The following is a 23824-nucleotide window of genomic DNA, read 5'->3' as shown; positions in this document are numbered from 1 at the left end:
AAAGAGCACACAAAACTAAAGCAAATTCCTGGGAACAAATCTCTTCCTTATTAACAAAATGTCTAGAATAAAACTAGAACAGACTGGTAGGTGGCATCAAGTAGGTGGAGCGTCTTCTGTTAAATTGGTGGGTTTAGAATTTTTCCTTCTAAGCTTTGCTGAGATTTGATCTTCCTCAGCTTAGCTGAGCATTACTACGTGTTAGCAGAAGCTGAGAGTCTCTCAGTGTCTATTTTCTGTGCCTCTGAGGAGGAAGTCAACACTAGCTGCATGGATCTTGTTGGGCTGTGCTCGGGTTTTTTTGTTTCTTGTTTTCAGCATGGTGACCATCACTGCTTGTGTAACACCACAATTTTCAGATGAACTTTTAGACGAATCACGCTATAGTGTTTCACACTCTTGATCCACTGGCTGGACAAAGTTTTACATATGACCAGATTTCTAGAAGGGACAAATTTTCCCATGCCATGCATTATAAACCATACATGCACGTGGAGCAGCAAGAAGCACTATGACAACATAAGCTGCTCAGTCTTTTACTGGAGAAGGCAGGACAAAAGGAAGGAGGAGATGAGAGGCCTTTCAGCTTCTTCAAATTTCTAAGTCAGCCACCAAAGAACTGGTACAATGAAAAGAAGTGAAGCAATTACCTGGGGGAAGCTCACTGTTTACTAGCTACTGTACTAATTCATAATCCAACAGTTCAAATTTACAACAATATAAGCTAATCCTTTGCATGTTTTAATTTAGGCATTCGATTCCAAGTTTTTTGCCAATGATGAAACAATTTTTTATCTTAAATGTTTCACAGCACTCCCGAGAACTCTGAGGAACAAAAGGATTCCACCTGAAGGACAAGCTGTTCATAATTCCAGAACTTTCCTGTTTCCAGTCAATTTTGCAAATATTTGCAACAAGAGCTACAGAGACAGCACACGTCAGCATGCTTTTAAAATATTCATTTTATGAACTATATTGCATAGAACTATTACCTTGACCAGGCAATAACTTACTTCTGTCACCATGAAATTTTTGACATGTTTTTACAGCAACAAAAACATCTTCCTTATTCACCGGCTCTCCCTATATGAACAAAACAAAAATTAGTATTTTAAGTGGAGGCTGTGCCTGTAGTATTTTATAGGATATATATGTCCGTACATATAACAAAACAGAAATATATTTTCACTGTATAGCCTATGAAGTAGAATAGTGTTCTCATGATACACCAGGAAGTAAATTTTTATCTCTCAAAAAAAAAAAAAAAAGAAAAAAAAGAAAAAAAAGACATTGGTTGTTTAAAATTCCAGAAATAACATTATTGGAAAATTTTTCCATTGATGCAGTATTCTAACAAGAACTAAACCACAACCACTGATCATTAGGAAAACACTGTGAGTAGAAAAACTTCGTGAACTAAGAATGATTAATCTGAAAAAGAATGTTTTCCTAATTTCTTTGAAATCGGTCACTATGAGAACACAAATTGTATCACACTTGGAAAAAACAGCTTAAATGCTACACACTAGATATCTTTGAATTCAAAAATTCAAAGATTCCTCAACTGTAATAAACCATTTGAGCACTTTGATTTGTTATCCTTTTTGGCACCTTGAATTTTGCTCTCCTGGAAACACAGAACACTTTTTGGCCTCTGGCTACACTTAACTCATAATATAATAAATGTATTCTCCTAGAGGTGGAAGAGATGGGTTGTACTTTAAGGCACCAAATACTACATTACATTTTATCTTTATCCTCAACAAGTTTTATATTCCCATCTGTGGGGAAATAAAAAAAGATCAACTATACTTTAGTATCTCACTGTGTAAGGAGTGTAAGGATAAATAATTTATAGATCATGTGCCAACCAAACATTGTGGTAGAAAGACTCATTAAAGCATGTGCAGTATTAGTTGCCAGGAAATATTCTGTGCCACAGAAGCCTGAAAGCATATCCAAAATATATCCTAGATAAATGCCAGAACAAATTGTTCTGTTGGGATTTATTTTAGCTTACTTAAAAATAATTTTTCAAGTTTCGAGATTTTTGAACTTAAGTATTATACATTTTAGTGAGAGTTATACTTTTACTAAGCAAATGGTATTCAAAATATTGTACTTACACAAAGTGGCAGAAAATTACTGAATGTTGTTGCACAGTGATCAACCTTATATGAATTCACATCATCTGTGCAGAACTCAGGCACCGGAGTAAGATGTGGTCCTTCCCCTTTCTGCCAAATGTACAGGGCAATCTATCAAAATTGCAAACATATCAGTAATTAAACTAGATAAAAGTTTTCAGGGCATACAAAGAAATCACATTAACAAGAAAAGTAAAAGATGTGGAATGGTGTAGCAGATTTGTCCCTGAGCTGATTAACCAATTCCTCCATATTCTGCCAGTGGTACCATGCTCAGAGCCTGGTGTTGGTTGTTGGCTCCTCCTGTTTCTTCCCTCATCATTCCCTGTAACTGGAACAATAGAGAACAGTACTTGTGTTCCTGGGCCCTTCAAGCAATTGACCCTCTATTAGTTCAGAATCCAGCTATTCAGAATTAATGTCTGTCACATAAACCAACAACCATTATTCAATTCGAGCTTTGAATGGGCATCAGGGAATATGCCATATATTGTACATAAAGTTACAAAAAATTACAAAAAGTCTAAGCAACAAATGAGCAGCAGCACGACAAAAACTTTACTACATCTGCAAGATATGGCAGTGATATAAATGCTATGGATATAAGGAATAGGGACTTGGAAAGTAATAGGGTAACAAAAAAAGAGAGAAATAATAAAAAGAATGCAGAGCACAATAAAATACCAAATAGAGGCATATGTTATTAGGAGTTATACACAATCATTAAAAACAACAGATTATACTCTGTGATTTATTGTCAATCTTGATTCACACAAGATGAGCATAGACATAAAAATGATTTAAGACAGAGAAGATGGTGATTTATTAAATAAACGAGATGGAATGAAACTGTCTCTAGGGAGACATGAGACTGTGCAGAAAGAATAACTACAGAGCTGAAGTAGGTTATCAATGGCAATAAATTTGAAATGAAACATATGCAAAGAACTGCTAACAGAATAATAAGTGGATGGAAGTCATTTTGTTGGTTGAGTGATCAACTTTTTTGCTAAGCAATCTGTGGCACATAAAAGGAGTGGCTCTTAATGATCTTTTTTATGACAATGTTTAGAGACTGTGTTAGTCCTGAGGTAGACTGTAATACTGGGAATATATGAATGATTTTGTCTTAAAAATAAAGTTAAAATAAAATGGCATTGTGAAGCACAAGGTCTTGCATTGAGAAAAATTAACAAGCAGAAAAAAACAGCTTCTTGTCTTGTTTCCCACAGCAAAATGAAAGCTGAGAGGGATTAAATTGTTTTTGAGGAATAGGTCAGTCAATGAGGGGAAACTAAATAAAAGAATGGTTTTACATAAAACCAAATTTCTTTAAATATGCTAAAATCTCTACTCTATAAATACACCACAGATTTATGTTGTAAATGAGGAGGTTTATGACCATTACAAGATCTGAAAAAGCAGCAGTAGTTTTATGTTGTTTTGTGTTGTTTTTTTCTGGACCAAACCAGCAATTTATAGATGCTTTTCAGGAGTACAAAAAGAGTTAAAACTACTTCAATGTCACTCATAATTTCAGGCCAAAATCTTAATCCTAATCTTAATCATCTTCAATCTCCTACCTTATAGAGCCATCCTTAGAAGATACCTTAATGTATACAACCATGTATGATTCATATATCAATGCAAGCTTATTAATGAATTTTTCTGTGCTTAAAATACAGCTCTAAAGTAATACAATATTCTAAACCAAAAAAAGAAATGCCATTGCAGTCAAGTTTTTTAGCAATGTTTAAGAAGAATCTCTTGTTTCCATTATGATCTAACATAATTCAAATATATAAATTTCAGACAATTGTTTCTTTCATTACACCACTGCTTACCTCATGCTTTAAATCTATAGTAAAGTCTGATTTGAGTGGTTCACTCTTCAACTTCTTTGCAAGCCTACGCAATTAGAGAAGAAGAAACTTAATCAAACATATTAAAAAAATCAATCACTAGTGCATGCAGGCAAGTGTGGCTGGTACTACTGACCATCTTATAAGGGGAAAAATAGTAATTAATCACATTTATGTCTATACTGCCTCAAGAAGCAACTTATATTTATTATATAATCCTTTTTAAAAAAAAAAATCTGAACAGTGTCATGATGTTAATATTTTTCAGCACACACACTTTGAAAGTTTTCATCTGGAGAAGGTAAAGGGTCTGGCATAAAATATTCAGTGGATTAAAAGCAGTAGTGCATTTGAAGCATCAGTATTGATCAGCATCTCAAACTACAGACAACATTCTCTTTCTGTGTGTTTCAAAGCATAGTATTTAAGAACTTTCAATTCATGAGAACATGCTTGCTATGGTAAGATGCATTCAACTTCTGAAATCTGTGAACTTTTAAAATCTCATTTAAAAGCACCTAAGGATCTAGGCTGAAATAAATATGTAGTTTGCTGCATAGCATGAGAAAACACTTCTAGATTCTTCAATGCAACGACTCTACAACCCAAGAATAAAACCACTGTCTGAGGGAGAATACATACTACAATATGGGATTGAACTAGTTAATTAGGACTGGACAACTATTAGCTAGTTGATGTAGGCAGAGTGAAGCAAAGTAAATCACATGCACAGCAATGATACAAAAATCTATTTCTGCACTCTTGTTTAATTTTGAAGTGCTTATAATAATTATACTTGGAATGTGTTGAATAATGGAGAATAAACAGGAAGTGACTTAAAATTCAATTCTTACTTGTTAACAAGTGGAATGCTAAGTGCCCAACCAGCAGCAAAATCTGGAAATTTAAAGACTGTAGGATTTTCAGCAAAGGCATAATGGTGAATTATTGTAGATTCTTCATCATATAATGCTTTACCTAAAAACCACTCCTGTAAAGGAATATAGGAAACAATTTTGTTCATCTACAGCATCCTTTTAGGGAAGATGACGACTGCATTCATGCTGAATAAAGCAAACCTGAAAACAAAAACAAGGGAAGCATATTGTTCACAATAAATAATCTGGACAAAAACTGTACTTGGTAAGAATTGAAACTAAAGATTGTTTTCTGAAATTAAATACAGGCTGCATTTTCAAACTCCAAAATATGCTTTGGCTTCCACCTGTTCAAAGAACATGGAATCCCAGAGTCACAGAGGTTGGAAGAGCCTCTTGAGATCATATAGTCCAATTCCCCTGCTCGAGCAGGATCACCCAATGCAGGTTGCCCAGAACTCCTTCCAGTCATGTTTTGAATACATTCCACAAGCTCCCTGGATAACCTGTTCCAGTGTTTGAATTCCCAAACTGACTGCCCTCTAGACAAGACACTCAGAAGCATTGTATTCAGGAACTCATGCATATCAGTTTTGAATTTCCATCCATCTAGCCTCTTCCACACTAGGGAACTTAAAAAGAGATTTCAGCTGTCACACCCTCACTGTCTCACATTTTATGAGTTCTTAGGATTCTCAAAAGACAAACTGTTCTTAAAACAGATCTTTTATACCCTTTAGGTATCAACAGCTACTAAGTCATTGCTGCCCATCCACTTGGGTTATTCATTCCAGACATCTTTGGGGCTGTAGTCCATTGCCCTGAGAGGATGCCTGGAAGAGGAGTGGCACATACAACTTGGTTTAACCTTGCTGCCATCTTCCAATGTGAAAGCACAGTTGGAATCAATCTACTGTTGAAACACAGAATCACAGAGGGGCTCAGATTGGAAGGGATCTCTCGGGACCACCTGGCCCAACTTCTCCAGCTCAGGCCAGGCCAGCTTCAAAGCAGATGTCAGGACCATGGCTCATGAGTTACATCCAAGGATTGAGAGTTCACAATGTCTTTGGCCAATGCTCATTCACCTGCACAATACAAAAGGATTGCCTGATGTTCAGGTATAATTCAGCATCTGAGTGCTTGCCTTGAGGTCTATATTTAAAGACATTCCCCACTGTTTTTCAGTTTTACTGCAGCCAGTAATGCCTTTGATTATCAATGCAGGACATCCTCTTAACATTCCTCCAGAGTCTCTTTCAATGCTTTGAAACATCTATTTTCACTCACTATTACATTCAATGCTACACTTGTATCAGTCTCAATTTTTCTGTTACTAATCTCTACATATCCACACTGAAAAGCTGCAGATTCCTTAACAATTCACATGCCCATTGCAGACCTCTTAATGAGATAAATGTATACCAACTGTTTATGATGCAGATTGTTGAGACTTAAAAGTGAATATTGAAGGAGCTCTGATATAAATCACCTTAAATTGTGTACCTGATGGACTGCTACTGCATATAAGGAATCAAGGATGGACTGTTACACTAAGATGACAATTACTATGTACAAAACCAAAATGTTCTATTTCCCATTTATTGCAGGTTGGAATGTAATTTGTTATTTTATTAGAATCTGTATATAATGCAAAGCAGAGAGTAAAACTGGTAAAAGGGTATCTGGAACAAAAATATTCATGTTTTTATTCTGAGAATATCAATTACTAGCAGGTGTTTCTGAAACAGAAAAAAAGAGGAGTTTCCAAATGTCTGAATATATTCAGTCCTCTGTTTCAAAGACCAACTGTTTTAAAAGGTAAGACCTCTGAATTGTTATTGTTATTACCATTTTAGAAAAGAACTGTGAGAAAACACAAGGCCATGTGCTTTAAAAGGAAGCAAAGAAGCTAAAGTGAGTCCTGAAGCAGAATTACAATACAGAAGCAAAACATATTTCACATGCAAGATCTGGGCTTCTTTTATTACAGGGAAAGGACTGACACCAAGGTGGGGTGTTTTTCTGAAAACTGAAAATTCCAAATACTAACACCTTTCCTGTCAGTTGCATTGCCAAATTTGCTTTTCTCCTTGGTGACTGTACTTCTATTTTGTTCTGCAAATCGTTTGGTGTTGTTTTTTTTCCAACAGGTACAGAATACTTATCTCCAAGACGGATCAGAAACAGAATGCAAGTAAAACACCCTACTATTTTACATCAAAGACAAACTAGCATCAGTCATTCAGTCTGACAATAACCAGAATTGATAACGGACAGGAAAATGGGGAGAAGGGATCACAAAACAGACTATATTCCTCTTTTTATTTATGGTACATAATTTTCAGGCTATTCACAGAAAAAATGGTTTCTCTGCTTGATTTTAACAGTTCTTTAACAGCTATACAGGCATTTGTACTGTTTCATGTTAAATATCTTGCTCTCAGTCTCAGCAACAGAAATCTCTGCCCCTGTTTTAAGGTGTTTGGACACATCTTTTCCAGATTTGGCAAAACACACTCAATCACATTAAAAAAAAAGGCAAATCTCCTAATTTTTATTTCACCTTTGACTTGTCAAATCTTCTGAGAGTTTCTAGCAGTTTTACGACTTGTATTCTTGTATCTTCTTCACAGAAGAAAATCCATGAGGAGTTCCTACCATAGGTAAGAGAGAAGCTAAAAAAAGAAAGAAACAATTTACTAATAAGGCCGCTTAGGAACAAAAATGGCATATTCAAGGCACATTCCCCAAACATAAATAATCTGCCATCAATTCTTCATTTACACAGAAGCAGAAAGTTGTTTTTGTTTTTTTTTTTTCAGTTTTACTACTGATTTGGAATTACACATCAGAGGACTGCTGTGAATGGATAAAGATGCTGACTCTGCTGCTATCTGGTTATAAAGCACCAGTTATTCCAAAAAGAAGGGAACAGAGACACATAAAGAATTTCCATTCAGAAATGTACAGGTCTAATAGCCACCTATGAATTCAGAAGTCCATAGATAGCAGTTTAAATTACCTTCCCCTTCTTCCAAGGGGCCCCACCACTGGCCATCTAACATCTAGCAGCATTGCAACCATCATCAAAATGACTAATGACAGGTTTTCTCACAGCTGTTGGTCACAGGTCATTCCCAACCCAAAAACTTCATTGGATTTTCCAGTACAGTTAAACTGTACAGACTGAAGGGACTCCTTAAAGACAGCAATAATCTCAACGCAGGATTCCTGACTCCTTGAGAAAAAATGTCATTCCTTGTTTCTCTGCTCCTCTAGCCTTAATTCTTCCACTACTCATCAAAACAGAGCTGTATCAATTAATAACATCATAATGGAAAAAAACCTACAATCTTTATTTGGCCAATTTCCTTTGCATGGCTTTTGGGAATGTTTCCCAAGGCTAAGTACTTAAGGTCGCCAAGAGAATCTTATGGGGACCTCAGAGCACAAAAGTTTGGAGTTCAGACTTCAAGGAGACATTGGAGATTCCTAGATAAGATCCTGGTTTTTTTAAAAAGGGATTTCTTCTCTGCTGAATGAACATGGTTACTGAGAAGAAATGTAGCAGGCCTTCTGGGCACAGTAAGGATACTGTGTCATAAGACACCCACTGATTATATCTTCTGAAATTAAATATTTTGTCCAACTTATCCTGTGCTCAAGAATTAAAAATTAAGAATTTTCACAACTTCTTAGAGACCTCCTTAAAAATGCTGACAACTACAGGACTGATAAATCTATTCTTTTGAAAGCAGTTTTCTGATACAGGTGCATCTTATATCTAAATTAAAACCAGCATCAGCTGCTGCAGGATGGGCTGAACTTCCTCCATCCTCTTTCGTCCATTAAGAAAACAAAACAATACAAGCTTCCAAACATCAATATACTTCTAAACTACTCCATGTCTTCATTCAACAAAAGTACTAAGTGAAACAGTACACACACGGAAATCCGTATTCCAGAAATCTCAAGATGGAAATCCTCTACTTATGATTCCTCTTCTGATTTCTAAAGAATTTTGTTCTGCTTTTTCACACAAATAAGCATTTGTATTTTTTCTTTTAGTTTTGCCATCTTTTAAGAGCTGTATCTGTAAGCCCTGTCACCAAGACATAAATAATTCAGAAGAGGAACCACAAGGTCATTGAAACAGGAGCTAAGCAGGGGAAAAAAGGAAAGATGATTGATAGTTTGAACATCATCTTCCAGTTTTTCAATTTACTTCAAATCTCTTTTGCTATTTTTCACAGTTTCCATATATCTCAAAGACAGCCGCTATACAAGCACTATTTTCATTTTTCTACACACAAAGCAGTGGAAAACAGAAGGAAAAGTACCCTGTCCTGCAACCACTCTGACATAAAAACCTCACCCTGAGTAAGTCTAATAAATTATATTAACTAAATTAAACCTCAAGATTTCAAATGCAAGCTTCAGGCAAAAGATAGTCTTCAGTATCATGGAGCTTCAGGATTTCTGAAACAAAATGTTTCCTGACAGTTTGCAAGATACTATCATGAAAATGCAGCATGTCTTCCTTGGAGCCATCTGCATAAGCTAAGAAGAAAAGATACTTGAGACTACCTGTCTTTTCTGATCATACTAATATGAATATTTGCCATACAAGCATCTAAAAAGATGCTGAACCCTACAACTTCTCGCTAGAGAGACATGCAATCTCTTGTAAACACTATAAGCAATAAAAACCTCAAACAAATATTATGATCTCTTTTTAAAAACATTTATTCCACTTCATTCAGTCAAGTAATCTGAAAGATCAAAATTTATGTAATGCTTCACACTTACACTGTGAGAACTGGGGACCAAATAGAAAAATACAGATCTATAAATGTTGTTTCTTTAGACTAGTTTACTTCCCTAATAATTTTAAAATGCACCAGGATTTGAAGCAGGTTGTTGCTCAAATAAATTATATTGTTATTGTTCTTTTATTTTAAATAGGCTTCCCTGATTTAATTAAGTTTATCAGAAAATTGCTTTGTGAAATGAAAATAAAAGAAGTACAGTAAGAAAGTTAAAATCTAAGGTTGCAACTCTCATTAATAAATTTTGCTTCTGAAAAAAGAAGTCTGAGTAATAAATATATTCTTGGTTACAAACGCTTCTGAAAATAACTGGCATTCATTACACTTACTCTTTCATTAATGGCAATATTGTCCATGCACCTTCATGCCTGTCGATCTGATGAATAAGTAGAACTTTAGGCAATTCCTTTAAGACAAATAAAAATATTCCCATTAAACTTGAATTAAATGTACTTTCTTCCTAAACATCAATTACTCTTTAAAATTTTTTTCTGGAATGACTTAGTTTTCACTGGTTTTGACTGGCAAGTAGACCTGAAGAATAGATGACTTAGGATGGTATGAAACAAGGTGATCTGCAAGTTAGGGATAGTGCTTCTTCCAACTCATAATTTCTTAATTGTCTTTCAGTTATAAGTTAACAGACTTCAAGTTAAATACTTTGCATAAGAACCCATGTAATCAATACATCATATGTCACACCATAAAATCCCATATTGTAAAGAAATATTTATAAGTAATGTAGTATATTCTACAAAGGCTTCCTTTGGACAAGCATGTTACACACAGCTTAAGTGAGAGTTCTAACACTCCTCACTTTGAGCTGAGCTTTGACCTGTCACACTGACATCATGACAAATACCCATGGATTTACACAAAAATCAAAATGAGGAGTTAGCATTTTTCTCTTTCTGAAAGATGAAAGAAGCTTTCCTACAAAGGAAAGTTCTTTTGCTCTTTGTTACTTGAAACCCCTTTGATGTGGCAGATCCCAATGTCTAGCAGATAAGCCATCATTCTGGGGTAATTTCCAAGAAAAGACCATTTAAACACGGCCTTCTGATAAACCAAACTGCTTGATTTGTAATACATGCCAAAAGCTGGATACAGATACCATGCCTTAAAACACAGGGACCACTGACAGGGGGTCACTGCCCACAGGAGGGACTCACCACAGCATTCAGGGCAATAGCACTTTGGGCTGGCACAAAACTTCAGGTGAGATGCTTAGGAGAGAGACAAAGGTCAGCAAAAGGAGAATTACGATGGGTTGAGGAGTGGTTAAAGCACAGCTGGAAATTAAGCACCATGCAGCTGCTCGTTCAACCCTCCTGTTTCCCTCTTTCCTCTATCCTAGCTGGAACCAGGACAAGGAGGAAAAATCATTGGTAAGTGTAGGAGAAAAAAGGAGTTGGTCACTTGTAACAAATTGCTGGCCAGGACACTTGTCTGGCCATGCCCTGCTCTGATCACTGCAGCCTGTCCTGTCTCCTCCTTAAATTCCATTTCTGACTCCTGGGCAGGATGCTTTGTGTGTCTGTCTTTGGAGGTCTGTGTTCCCAAAACCAGAGAGAGGACCATGAGTTGTAGAGGTGCACCTGTCTCTCCAGGCCCTAATCCTTGTCCACTTACAGCCAAACATTCCTGCTTGATGAAGGCTTTTTGTGAACTATGCCATTAACACAAAATTCACACCTAAACACAAAAATAATTTATTTTCTAAGAAAAGCTATAAGATAAAGTTTACACTATTTGCTGACTCTGTCAAGTTTACTTTAAATAATTTTAAAGGGCAATTAAGCAGAGCACCTAGAAATACATAAACTCTCCAAATTTCATATGCTAAGGAAATATCTCTACCACTCTAAGGAATAACTGTGTCTCTCAGGATTGCATTAATCTTATACAAAAATAAGGATTTATGCTATTAGAGGACCCAAATTGAAAAGAAACAATGCCAATACTCTAGTTTGGAATGGGATATTCACCTGCATCTCAAAAATCACCATTTCTGATTTATGGTTCAGGTTCAAGCCAACCTAACAAAAATGCTTCTGCTTGTTTTCAATTTACTGAAAAGCCAAAAGTTCAGAGTTTTTTTGTGGAAGTGGAAAATCTCAGTCATAGTATTCTCAACATCTTGTATTTCATCAAAATGTGAAAATGGTAAAAAGTAAAGTAAATTTGGTATAATTTTATCTTTATTGATTTTGTTTACTCAGATTCATTGATTTATTTTTAGTTTTGGTGTAAGTTTATGGTAAAATCATAATATTATGCTTACTTATGGGACTGCAGATGAGAAGATAAAAGGGCAGACCTCTGTCTTTACAAGAACATTTACTTTTACACACATACAAAACCTGCAGCTATGATAGTATTTGTAGGCAGCCATGTATTTCATGTACAATAGGATCCAGACAAAGAAAAAAGTAGTTAATAATGATATACTCAGTGTCTCTGTTGCACTGAAAGCTGAAACTGGATTAATTTTAGATAAAAACAGAATTTACCCATGCAAAAGGTATGAAGTAAAATACATAATCTAAGTAGGTAAGTACCATACACTCAGTTATCTCTTTAACAAAAAACCCAACCATTTCCTTTGTGCAGAGTGAAGATGATAAAGGAAAAGCTCTCTCTCTTGAGCTTATCCAATGCTTTTACAAGGATATCTTTTCTCTTTGACAACCTCATAAACCTGGTCTCTTTCTCTACCCAACTTTCTCTAAAACATGAAAATACATGTCCTGCACGATCCTGTCCTTCCACTCACCTCTAACCATGCATCAATTCTAATTTAATAAAGGAGAAGCTTAAAACACACTGTATCGGTCTAAAACACCTCCTTCAAAAATACTGAGGGATTTCTGTTGCTTTTCCTTTCTCGTTTTTACTCTGAACCTAGTGGAACTGGGCTGACCTATTTGATTTATTTAATCTATCCCCAGTACAAGGACAGAACAAAAAAGCAACATGTAGCTGGTGTCAGCTTTGAGGAGTGGAAGGGCACGTGCAGCCAAGGTAATGAAATGTAACTTGCACACTGGGTCTGCCTGTCTCATAAAACTCTCCTACAAATGCATCCATGGCCTCCACTGCATTCATTGGTTATTCTAGCTTGAAATTTTTGTTTCCACAGTTACAAAGCACATGTGTTTTCACACATACCAACATTTTACATATGACACAACTGTCTTATAAACTAAATAAAATAATTCAATTACTTTTTGAAGACTGAGAAACTCCCCTCTCCACTTACACAACTGAGATGACTTTAAAGGCCAAAACCAAGAAATGGAATTGCTTGTAGTCTGAAACACAGTATGAGACATTTTTATTCTAAGTATCACCTACTTTATCAGCACAAAGAGATCAGCAATACCTGCCACAGATTACAATTTCAAACTTCACAAAAACAAAAATCTAATTGTGAATAAAGGAGTTAGATCCATGTTTTCAAGCCAATTCTAAGAAGACACAGACTCACACAGCCTCATTTGTACCTTAAAATCATCTAGTATTTTTTATGCAAGTTGAAGATGCTAATGACACAATCAATTTCACACCAAATCACAGAGAGAACTCTGGTTCTTGAATCTCAATATTGAAAGTTTTCTTCATTAACATGAAAAACCTTGGAGGACTAGTATATCCAACAAAGAAAAGGTAATTCAGAATAAAAGAGTTAAGAATTAAGTAAGGGAATTGTTTACCTGAAACAAGTATCTGTATTCTTTCTGCACTACATGCAATTTCCAATTAATCTACCAAACCCTGTATGAGAAATGTGTAATTTATAGAGAACAAAACTGTTTAGGGTAAAACCAAAAGAAAATGCTAAGGTTTCATAGATTATGAGGCCAAAATGGGCTCCTATATGCATGCAGGATGGCAGAGATCGACCCCAGCTAAAATGGGATTTCCAGGCTAGGTCACATTCTCTATGATTCTCTATGATCCAGAACTGTGTTTGCTTTCTTCTTCTGCAAAAGAGTTCACTGACTTTCATCTAAGCATAACCAAACCTTGCCCTGAGTGTATTCTCTTGTGAGATCACACTTTATTAGAACACAATTCAAACTAGATCTTGCTCAGCACTAATAATTACATGTCATGTGTGACATGATTTTGCAAGTATGACACAGAAACAGATACAGAACTGTGGTGAAATGCAAAACACGACAGTAATGTGTTCATTATGTTACTGAGTCACCTGAGCAGAGCAAAAAGCCATCTTGTAATACACTAGAGAAAAATGAAGTAGTGTATAGAATTTGCTCCTAATGAGTCCACTTTGCTGGTATCTAGGTGTCTTGCATCAATCATCTCTGTGCTTTGTGAGCTTATTAAACTGCCCGGTAAAGCCCAGAGCCGAGGGGGCAGGAGTGGGGATCTAAAACCCCAAGCACTGCCACTGCGCTGCACAGCTCCAGAGTTAGAAATGTCATCCCATCTCTACATACCCTACAAGGATGTAACAACATTTTCCCTACTCTCTCATCTTCTTTTCAGTAATCAATCCTAAGACATGTTCAGAGTTAGCCTACCTTCTCAGCCTTCCCTTGGGAGGTTAAATAAGCCAAGCTCTTACTCAAGTCTGTTATGACTACTTTGACAAAGAAGAGCTGTGGAATAGATACTGAAGTCTCCCTACAGCTTTATTTTCAAAAATATGCCAATTCTGTAGAAATCCTGAAGGATTTGTAAAAGAAAGTAATCCCAGTAGCAATAGTTAAAGTATGCAACAGCAAATCTCCTACCTCTAAGCCCAGTGGGTCAGACAATTTACTGGGAATTGCCAGCTTCAAACATTGTATCAAACATTACATCTTCTCTATATTCTAACATTTTTCTTAAATATTGAAAATTACAATACACATTTCAAACATTTTTCATGTTTTAAAGACATAACTTTCAATTTTATCCAAGAATCCAGGACAAAATATTATTTCTATAATCCCATTCAAATAAAACTCATGAATGATTTAAAGCACTATTTTGCAATATCACTGTAAAGGAACTTTGCTTCTGTTTAACACATCAGTTATTTAGGGGTTTCTCCAAAGTTGTCCAGTCCTTTTATTTCCTTGCTCTATTTCTCCCTTTAGACTTCTTTCATAGAATTGTAGAACAGCTTTGAATTGGAAGGAACCTTTAAAGCTCTAGTCCAAGCCCCTCCAATGAGCAGGGACACCTTCAGCTACATCAGGTTGCTCAGAGCCGTGATCAAAATGATCTTAAATGTTTCCAGGGATGGGATATCAATCACCTCTCTGGCAAACTGTCAGTGTTTCACCAACATCACTGTGAAAAATTTCTTCCTTCTTTTGAGTCTGAATCTACTCTCCTTTAGTTTAAGAACTTTACCCTTGCCTTATCATTACAGGCCCTCTAAAAAGCCTGTTCCCATCTTTCTTTATAAGCCCCTGCTAAGTACTGAAAGGCCACAACAAGGTGCAAAAAACCCCCACAACAACAAAACCCACGTTTCTAATAAGGCATGGTTTCCAATAATATTTTGCTCCTCAGGAAGCCCAAAGTAATAAAATATAATATACTATTTTCATTAGAGAGAATTCCTACTTCTGTTCTAGTCTCAGATGCCCAGTTATCATTTTAAAAAAACCCTGAGTTTTCATAATGTGTTTTGTATCATTTCAGAGAATTCAGTGAAAGGTCACAGCACTACCCTGCTTTTACAAATCAAGAGCAAGTACTGCAGAAAAATTAACAAATGAGACTTTATTTTGTAGCAAGACAAATTAAAAAAAAATGTGGAGAAAAATCTGGAAAAGTTTTGAGTGCTTATTATATATGCTACCATAGATGAGTATATTAAGACAGCAGCCTAGGATGACAACAACACATTGCAGTAAAGTGCTCTTTGCTCTTCAATTCAGTGAATAAAAAGCAGCAAGGAATACTTTCTCCACAGTTCCCAGTTGCATTCTAAAAAAATGCAATCATACAAAAGACAGACGTGTGGTATACAGCACATAGCTGTTATTACAAAAGCCAATATTAAAGATGAACCACTATAATTATACTGCCAACTGGTCTGAGTAAGATGTTTGTTTACAATGTGTTTAAGATAGGATTTTAATATTGTAGTTGATAATATTAGTCTGTAAAGCGAGTTTTTACTTAAAAGTAAAATCTTTGTCAAACCCAACTAGTGCATAAAAATACTTCAGGTTGGATATAGGGACAGATTTCTTCACTGAAAGAGCAAGTAAGCATTGGAACAAACTTCCCAGGGCAGTGGTGGAGTCACCAGCATTCTAAAAACTGGGCAGATGTGGCATTTCCTGATATGGTTTAGTGGGTGTGGTGGTATTCAGTCAAAGACTTCATGATTTGAGATCTTTTTCAACCGTAATGATTCTATGATTCAAGCAATGAAATTAGGCAATTTATGGGGTTCAGATGCTTCTTTTAATATCAGCAAGATCAGCAGTATAAGTAGATTTTTATTTTCAGGGAAAACCTGAAGCATCTTTCACTGACAGCAAGATTGAGACAGTTGTGTCCCAAGCTAAACCAGTGTGATACATGGGGGAGCAGGTGCCTTCCTCACAACAGGCTCTGGCCAAATAAATCTCACGCACCTTTTTTAACTAGGGAAGGCAGAACAGAATGAAGCTTCCACAAGGCAATAAATTTGGTAAATGTACTTCAAGTACTAGTAGAGATGCTCAGGAGAATTTACAAGAACAAAACAACTGTCACCAGGTAATGATTTTAATCTGATGATTTAGTAATTCTAGTCTCATGTATACTTGAGCACTCTATTCAAAGATGACTGAGCAATTTTAATATAGCCAACAGCAGTGGAGGAGGAAGCTTTATAGCAATCTCATTCTTCACCAAGAAAAGAAATACCTTATTGAAACAGGTTTTTTCAAATCCTATTAAGTATGCAGAGATTGCTGCTGAAGAGGCTGAGAGAGACACTTAGCCTAAAGCACTTTAAACTTCTGAATTTTTTGTATATATTTTGCCCTGACATGACAAGGCATCTCTGTGAGACGACAGGTCCTATTTTCTGCATTTAAAAAGTGAAGGACGTTACCACAACTTTGATTGGTAAAAGCAGCAATATAAAAACGGTACATGACGTGAAAGGCAGGGCTGAGGGCAGCCCATTCATCACTACTAAAACATTTAAAAGATCTCATTAGTGCAGAATTATCCGACTTCTACAAATTCCTTCAAATCTGCTGAGCATCCATTAGAGGAAAACGATCCTGTTCACCTTCCAGCACTCAGTGTAGGTAACTTTCACAGTTTCAACAGTTAATGAGCCAGACATCAATTCTGCTGATAATAAAGCCTAGCAATTGTCAAAAGGATGCCAGAACCTTTGCAGAATGAGAAGCAAGGGCATATTAGAAAGTCAAAGATCGAACAATTAAAACAAAAAGGTAGAACAGCTGGAGGAAAGCAAAGATTAAACAAAAGTCCCTCAAATGTGTAAAGCCCTGCAAGCTGACCTTGAAGAGATTTAAGGCAACTCTGAAATACATTTTCAAAACTAAGCAGTAGCTTTTGTACCCTTTTCCTGGAACATTTTCAGAAGGTTTTATTTTGAATGCACCTCACCTTTCCACAGAACAGAGTTTAGAAGCATGTCACAACTTGAGCACCCAAATACTGAAGCCCCAGAATGAGCAGTTGGACTTTAAAATGGAAATCTTAAAAGGAATGGTGCATTATGAAGAAAAACAAAGAAAAATGGCCAAGAGCATACTGACACTAGGCAATGTATGCAAGCAGAATAAGTAACACAATATAAAACACAGCTGCTAACATGGATAAAATAGTTGAAAAAGGAATTTCATATACTGACCGCTTAAATGCACACTCTTATTAGGTTTTTATACTGCAAGTTTTTCTCACATAATATAAGTGTAATTTTATGGACAGATTTGGAAAACAAATGTAAATATTAAAGTAGTGGATGATGTTGTAAACACAAAAAAGAATGAACCCTTGTAGAAAAAAAAAACACATTGCTAGAAGGGAAGCAAAGGGCACACTATTACTTTACACAAAAAATCAAAGGGAATTGATCTGGTAATCCTGAGAAATCAAAAAGTTGAAAGCTTTTGAAGTTAAAACATATCTGTCTTAATTTAAAAAAATAGGGTTCATCTGATATGGTGGAAAACCTTGCCATAAAGACAAATTATTGTAGATATGGAGATGGAGGGGCAGGCCCAACAATTCACTTAAATATAATCTGTTTGAACTTGTTAAAACTGCAGGATCAAAAAATGAATTGCCTGATCAGTCTCAGCTGGAAAGTAGCTTCCGAGAAATGGGAAGCCATTAAAGGAGGGAGAGAAGTAAACAGGGTTTTCATACTAGAATAATGAATATGAGCAAGTAACTCAAAATGGAAACAATAGGTATATTATGGATTGCACTGAATTTATGGCATTAATTTTGAAAAGTCTCATGAAAATTATGTCTATTTCATCTAAATATGCAAATCAGTTTAAAAACAACTCACTTGCCTTGAAAAAGAAGCTATTCCACTAAATCTTATAATTGCAACATTATTAACTTGCATTTGAGCTTTTCAGTAAGTTCAGATCTACTTCATTGGGAAATTTTAACTGTACAGCTTGTTGTAGGGCAATAAAAGGAAAGTACGCCTATTGATTTTTAGAATACATCTCTCATGGAATGAAATAAGGAGAACACAGTCCAAGAAAAAAATCTTCAGAGTTGTTTCTATCATAGCCTGATAGTATTGAAAAAATGAAAATTTCAGGTGAGATATGGATGTCAGAATACAGTGAATTCTGAGTTTGTTGGGTTCTGAATACAGGAAATAGTATTAAACACTAACAGAGGACTACTTTGGAAAACAGAACTTCAGGTAGCTTCATTCCAGCATCTGAAAGCAAACGTGAAAACAGAGCTGGAAGAACTTCAGGAAACATTAACTCACGCAGAATGTCTCACTGGAAAATTACAGAAATTTCACGATTATAAGCCGCACTATTATTTATTTGACTAAAATTTTGGTCCGAACCCAAAGTGCAGCTTATAATCAGGTGCGGCTTATATACGGACAAAAAAACGAAAAGTTGCTGTTTTAGTTTGGAGGACAGGTGTCTGCTGAGAAAGGCAGGAACTTCTCTTTGAAATGGAGAATGTAAACCCCCTCCCTCCAAATTATTATAATTTTGAAATCAAGGGGCTTTCAGGCAAAGATATGGGAATTAGGAATAACAGTTCTTTTCTAGGGAAATTAAAATAGAAATACAGTGCTACAAAGAAACAAACTCCAAACCCTGACAAAGTCAGAGTACAACCTGACACCCTGTCAGGCAGGGTGTTGGCAGCAGTCCCATTAAATGGTGGCTGCATCCTCCTGCAGTGACAGATGTGATTCAGTTGGAGCAGTGCTCCTGTACAAGGTGCAGTTTCCTTCCAGAGGTCCAGCGGTGATGTGGAGAAATCCGGTTTTCCTCTGGAGTCCAGTGGAGAAAGGGGCTCCCTTAGTGTCCCAAAACTTCTGTTTTATCTTGGTAAGAAATGCTGGGCTCTTCCCCCTGGCTGGTGCAACTTCCAATGGGATGAAGTAATTTTATCAGTCCCACAGTGGGACTCAATGGGCCATTAGCAGAAAATGACTCGCTGGAGGAAGGATGGGTTGTGAAAAGATAAAGAACAATGCCCTGCCTGGTTTCAGTGGATGGCCCATTAACAGAACATCTCCCACGGAGACAAGGATCACTGCCCCCACCCTCAACAGATGGTGATAGAATAGATACCTTTTATCACACTCTGTATTGTAACCCAAGAAAGTTTCTGACACCCGGATGTGCGGTTTATAATCAGGTGCGGCTTAGATATGGACAAATAACGAAAAGTTGCCGACACCTGGAAGTGTGGCTCATAATCAGGTGCGGCTTATAATCATGAAATTACTATAGGTAAAAAACAAAAGAAGTAAATTGCCTAGAAATTCCCTGAAAGTAATCTCGCAGTGATGGCCAAAACATCAGCAGGAGCAATTTGAAGGCAGATCATTTCAGTTAGGAATATGGTGATGGTTAGCATATATACACTAAAATTCAAGCAAACTGATTTTACTTTTTGCCCCTCTCCAATCCCTTAACAGAAAAACCTTCCATATTATTATAACAGTGCAATGCTGCCATCAGTACAGCCTAGTCAATTTAAACTGGTTTTTAAAGCACATATGCCATGCCCAGTTGTCAAAGGCACTTTGGCAACAGATATTGTAGCCATGAGCCTAATGCCACAATAAAATAACTCTGACATGGACAGTTAGAGGCTTTTCAACATCAGAGATCAGCAGCTAAGACACTGTGTTACAGTTCATTTGTGTTGAAAGCAGTAAAACAGAATCTGGTGTAGCCATGGTCTTCCAAAATAAAAAGGACACTGAACTTCTGAGGCACAGACCACCGGTACATGCCGGCTGGGTTTCTGATCGAAACAGGATTTTGCAAAATTGTTTTAAATTAACAGGAACAAAACTACAGGATGGTCCTAATATTTGCTACTTGTTTTCACATTAGTCAAACTGGAAGACTGAAGAAAAAATGGTATTATGAAAGTTTAATTTTGGTATTAACTGAAGTAAGCATTTACTCATGAAACATAATATACATCCATTTCCTGTGTATAGTTCCACACTCTTGACTGTACTTATTTAATTCAGACTGGTGTTAATAATCACTACAGTAACAGTCCTCAAACTCACAAATAAGCAATATTCCCCTTAATATGCAGATATATTTTAAATGTGAAACTTCATTTCTGTGTAATGTCACGATATTTGCTAAAAACAAAGTAAGCCCAGTAGTAAAAATACTGCAAATCAGAGTTACACCTCTATAAAACAGAACTCATACTTCACATCATCTATTACCCACATGGAAGTATGTGATACCCATTTTCATTTTCCAAGACTACATGGTATCTGTATTTAAATATTCTTACTTTATTGGTTTGTTGTTTTGTTTCGGTGTTTTGATTTTTTATTGTAGTGTTTTGTTTTATCATTTTAACTCCATAATGAACAATACTAACTTGCTATAGTTCTTCTGGTTAATAAACGTAGGACCCCATTTGATCTCTAGACTTTTCAGGAAAAATTACAATGTAAGAACCCTCGAGGTCCCAAAGCAAAAAAAATTCCTACTCTACTAGACCAGTTTTCATACAAAAATATACAGACTTTTTTCTTCTAAACAGTGTCACAACCAAAGGCAATTTAAAAGCACTGACTGCATCCAAACTGATAATTTTTCAAAAACTTTATTTTACCTGTTCTCTCATTTTAGATGATGTAATAGCCAAAAAGGAATGCTGATTTTGGTTTTTTAAAGACACAAATGGCATAGTCCCAAACATTATCATTTTACACTCCTGACATTTCCTTATTCTTAATAGGTGCTTCTTACGAAAGTCTAATTTACAGACATTAAATGTTCAGGAATCTCAGAAAAGTAAGAAGATTGGTAGAAGCTGTAATGAATTTTTGCCACTGCTAAATTCTAACTGAAGAGTTTTGGCTAGTAGTCAATAAATTGCTACAGAAAACATTTTTAAAGCAAGAACAAAGTACTGACATCTACTGGTGACCAGAATCACAGATTGGTTTCACTTTACAAAAATGTTTTAAGTACACTATAAAAAAAAATAAATGGACAAATCACTTGTAAAGATTAATGTCAGTGATCTAATCCATTTTAAAGGGAGACATATATGCTAGTTTAATGATGTAACACAAATCTAGCAGATGGATTCTATTTCTCATTTTAATCTAGCAGAAATCAACTAATGAACCTTTACGGATTAAACATCTATTGCTTGGGCCTGTAACAACAGAGGAGTGAACCTGATGATTCTGTCTTTTGTTTTCATACAGCAGCTGTCTTTGAAGACTCAAGGATTTAACTTTTTTCTGCCTGAAACTAATAATTTCATATGTATTCTTTGCTGTGAAAAATGCCAACTTAAATGTTGATATGCAGGATTGCACAGATGATATTCCTCATCTCCATTATCAGCACTACTGGGTAGTGTCTCACAGCGGCATTGTTAGTTGACCAAAACAATCAAGATGTAGCAAGAACCTGTTGATAATGCCCATTTATTTTTTTCCCTATATACTGATTGCTTTTCCCCTTTTCCAAAATTTCAAATTTGAGATTATTGGTGGGATTTCTACCATTGCTTCTCTTAAGATGCCATGACTGCTGTTCAAGAGGTAACTGTTGATACTGGAAAAGCATCACCATTTCAGCATTTCCATAAAGGCATCTCCTTAATTGGGCAATAAAGGTTTTTAGAAGCCAGGTCTGTTTCAGGTACAGCTCTGATTACAAAAAGATTTCACCTCTCTCCCACAAAACATGCCTATATTCCAGCCTCACTGAAACAATCTGTATTTCTACTTACTGAACTTTTCATTACTCATATTCTGCAATATCAGTCACAGAATTCAACTAAAATCCTTGGGTTTAACAATTGGCACCATAATCCTCTCTGCACACATTGTATATGAACACTTGTCTTAATTCCAAAGAGGACTCTGAAAGAGCAGAACTCTGCAGAACAAAGGCTGTGCACATGACTGATTCCATTAAGGGATTAAAAATTGCATTTAGAATGGATTTAATTACAACACGTTTGATAAGCTTGGATAAATGAAGCCTAAAACATCCAGAAATCTGATTTAGGCACTACAAGACTACTGTACATAAGACAATTTAATCAGATTTATTTTTCCTTTACAATAAAGAACATGGAAATGAAAAATAGGTCAAATAACCTCACAGAAAGCTATTTCATATCAGGGCATGAAAGTCACTCTTAAACTTTTGTCTTAATTTTATAAAAGACAAAGAAAATAAAGCATTGCTTATGCATATAGAACTTTCAGTGGAAGTTTCTTAAAAAGCTCTTCTCTCTAAGCTTAAGCTTTACAAATCGATTTCCACATTAGAATATAAAGTACAACATGTAGCTCTCAGGTCAGTGCGACCCACCAGCAGGTCAAGGGCAGAGTGCTCAGTCTGCAGAGGGGTGGCAGAAGAACAAGGGATAGTTAGGGAAGGCACTGGATGACAGAAGGACAGGGGCAGGAGAGGTGTGAAGGACTGCTGCTGCAAGAAGGGGAGAATCGTGCCTTAGGAATTTAATGTCCACACACATTTCTGCTCTACTGCCACGATGTCACAATTGTGTAATGGAATCCTGACAAAATCTACATTAGAGCACATTCACTGGCTCTATTACTATATTATTATGATTATCACTATTAATATTCACCTGAAATTGTTCTAATAATTAAATTGTTGTGTTTTTCACTTCATAAAGAATGCATCTTTTTTTTCCTTTTTTTTTTTTTGTAAACACACTACAGTCATATTGGAAAACTGCCTTCTTCCAAGTCTTATCACTTTTGCATCAAATGCCATCCAAACAATAACAGCTGCTACACAAGAAGGTTGATAGTTGAAATAAAGTGATAAACCACAGCATACAATAATCAAATAACCACTGAAATATTTTTTATAAGCACACAGAAAGAAATTAACAAAAGAAATAGAATGGATTTGAAAAAAAAGGCACAACAAACCCCAATATTTTTAGTAAAATGCGGTAACAACATATATAAAAAGATGCACTTAATATTCTCTCAACATACCTTTCCAAGATCTTCAGCCTGTTTCAAAATGTCTCTTTTTAGATCTTCTGCTCTCTTGGAATGGAAAGAATTACTTTGACTCTGGATGACAAATAGAATTCCTTTTAATTCTGTAAACAAGTAAAAAAGATTTAAAGATAAAATAAATTATTCTCTGATTTGCTCCAAAGGTAGTGAGAATCCAGGTGTATGTAGGACTCGATTACACAGTGAGCTATTCCTTTAATTATGCAAATATTTCACAAAATAGTAAAAGGGCATTATTTAATGCAGACACATGAAAATCCAAACCAGACCTTTTCAAGACTCATTTTAAAAGAGCATGGCATGACTGGAAGATGTGCAGCACTTGACAGCAGCCACATTCATGAGGTTGCTTTTCCTCCAGTACACCAGCAGT

The 23824-nt window shown here is 35.9% G+C and overlaps 1 protein-coding gene across 1 annotated transcript in view; it reads right to left on the bottom strand.

Annotated features, from left to right (window-relative positions):
• LOC116992904 (beta-1,3-glucosyltransferase-like) overlaps positions 1-23824 on the bottom strand; it is a 53941-nt gene that overhangs the window by 11476 nt on the left and 18641 nt on the right. Inside the window, exons 4-10 of the mRNA XM_033053015.1 lie at positions 23425-23534; positions 10049-10125; positions 7454-7565; positions 4864-5000; positions 3992-4055; positions 2127-2258; positions 1014-1083 (exon numbers count right to left, since the gene is read on the bottom strand). Of these exons, the coding sequence (XP_032908906.1) occupies positions 1014-1083; positions 2127-2258; positions 3992-4055; positions 4864-5000; positions 7454-7565; positions 10049-10125; positions 23425-23534 (702 nt within the window). The remainder of the gene's footprint in view (positions 1-1013; positions 1084-2126; positions 2259-3991; positions 4056-4863; positions 5001-7453; positions 7566-10048; positions 10126-23424; positions 23535-23824) is intronic.

The sequence above is a fragment of the Catharus ustulatus genome, chromosome 2, assembly GCF_009819885.2.
Source record: "Catharus ustulatus isolate bCatUst1 chromosome 2, bCatUst1.pri.v2, whole genome shotgun sequence".
NCBI lineage: Eukaryota > Metazoa > Chordata > Aves > Passeriformes > Turdidae > Catharus > Catharus ustulatus.
The sequence above is the reverse complement of the archived record's forward strand: the minus strand, read 5'-3'. Positions and strand labels throughout refer to the sequence as shown.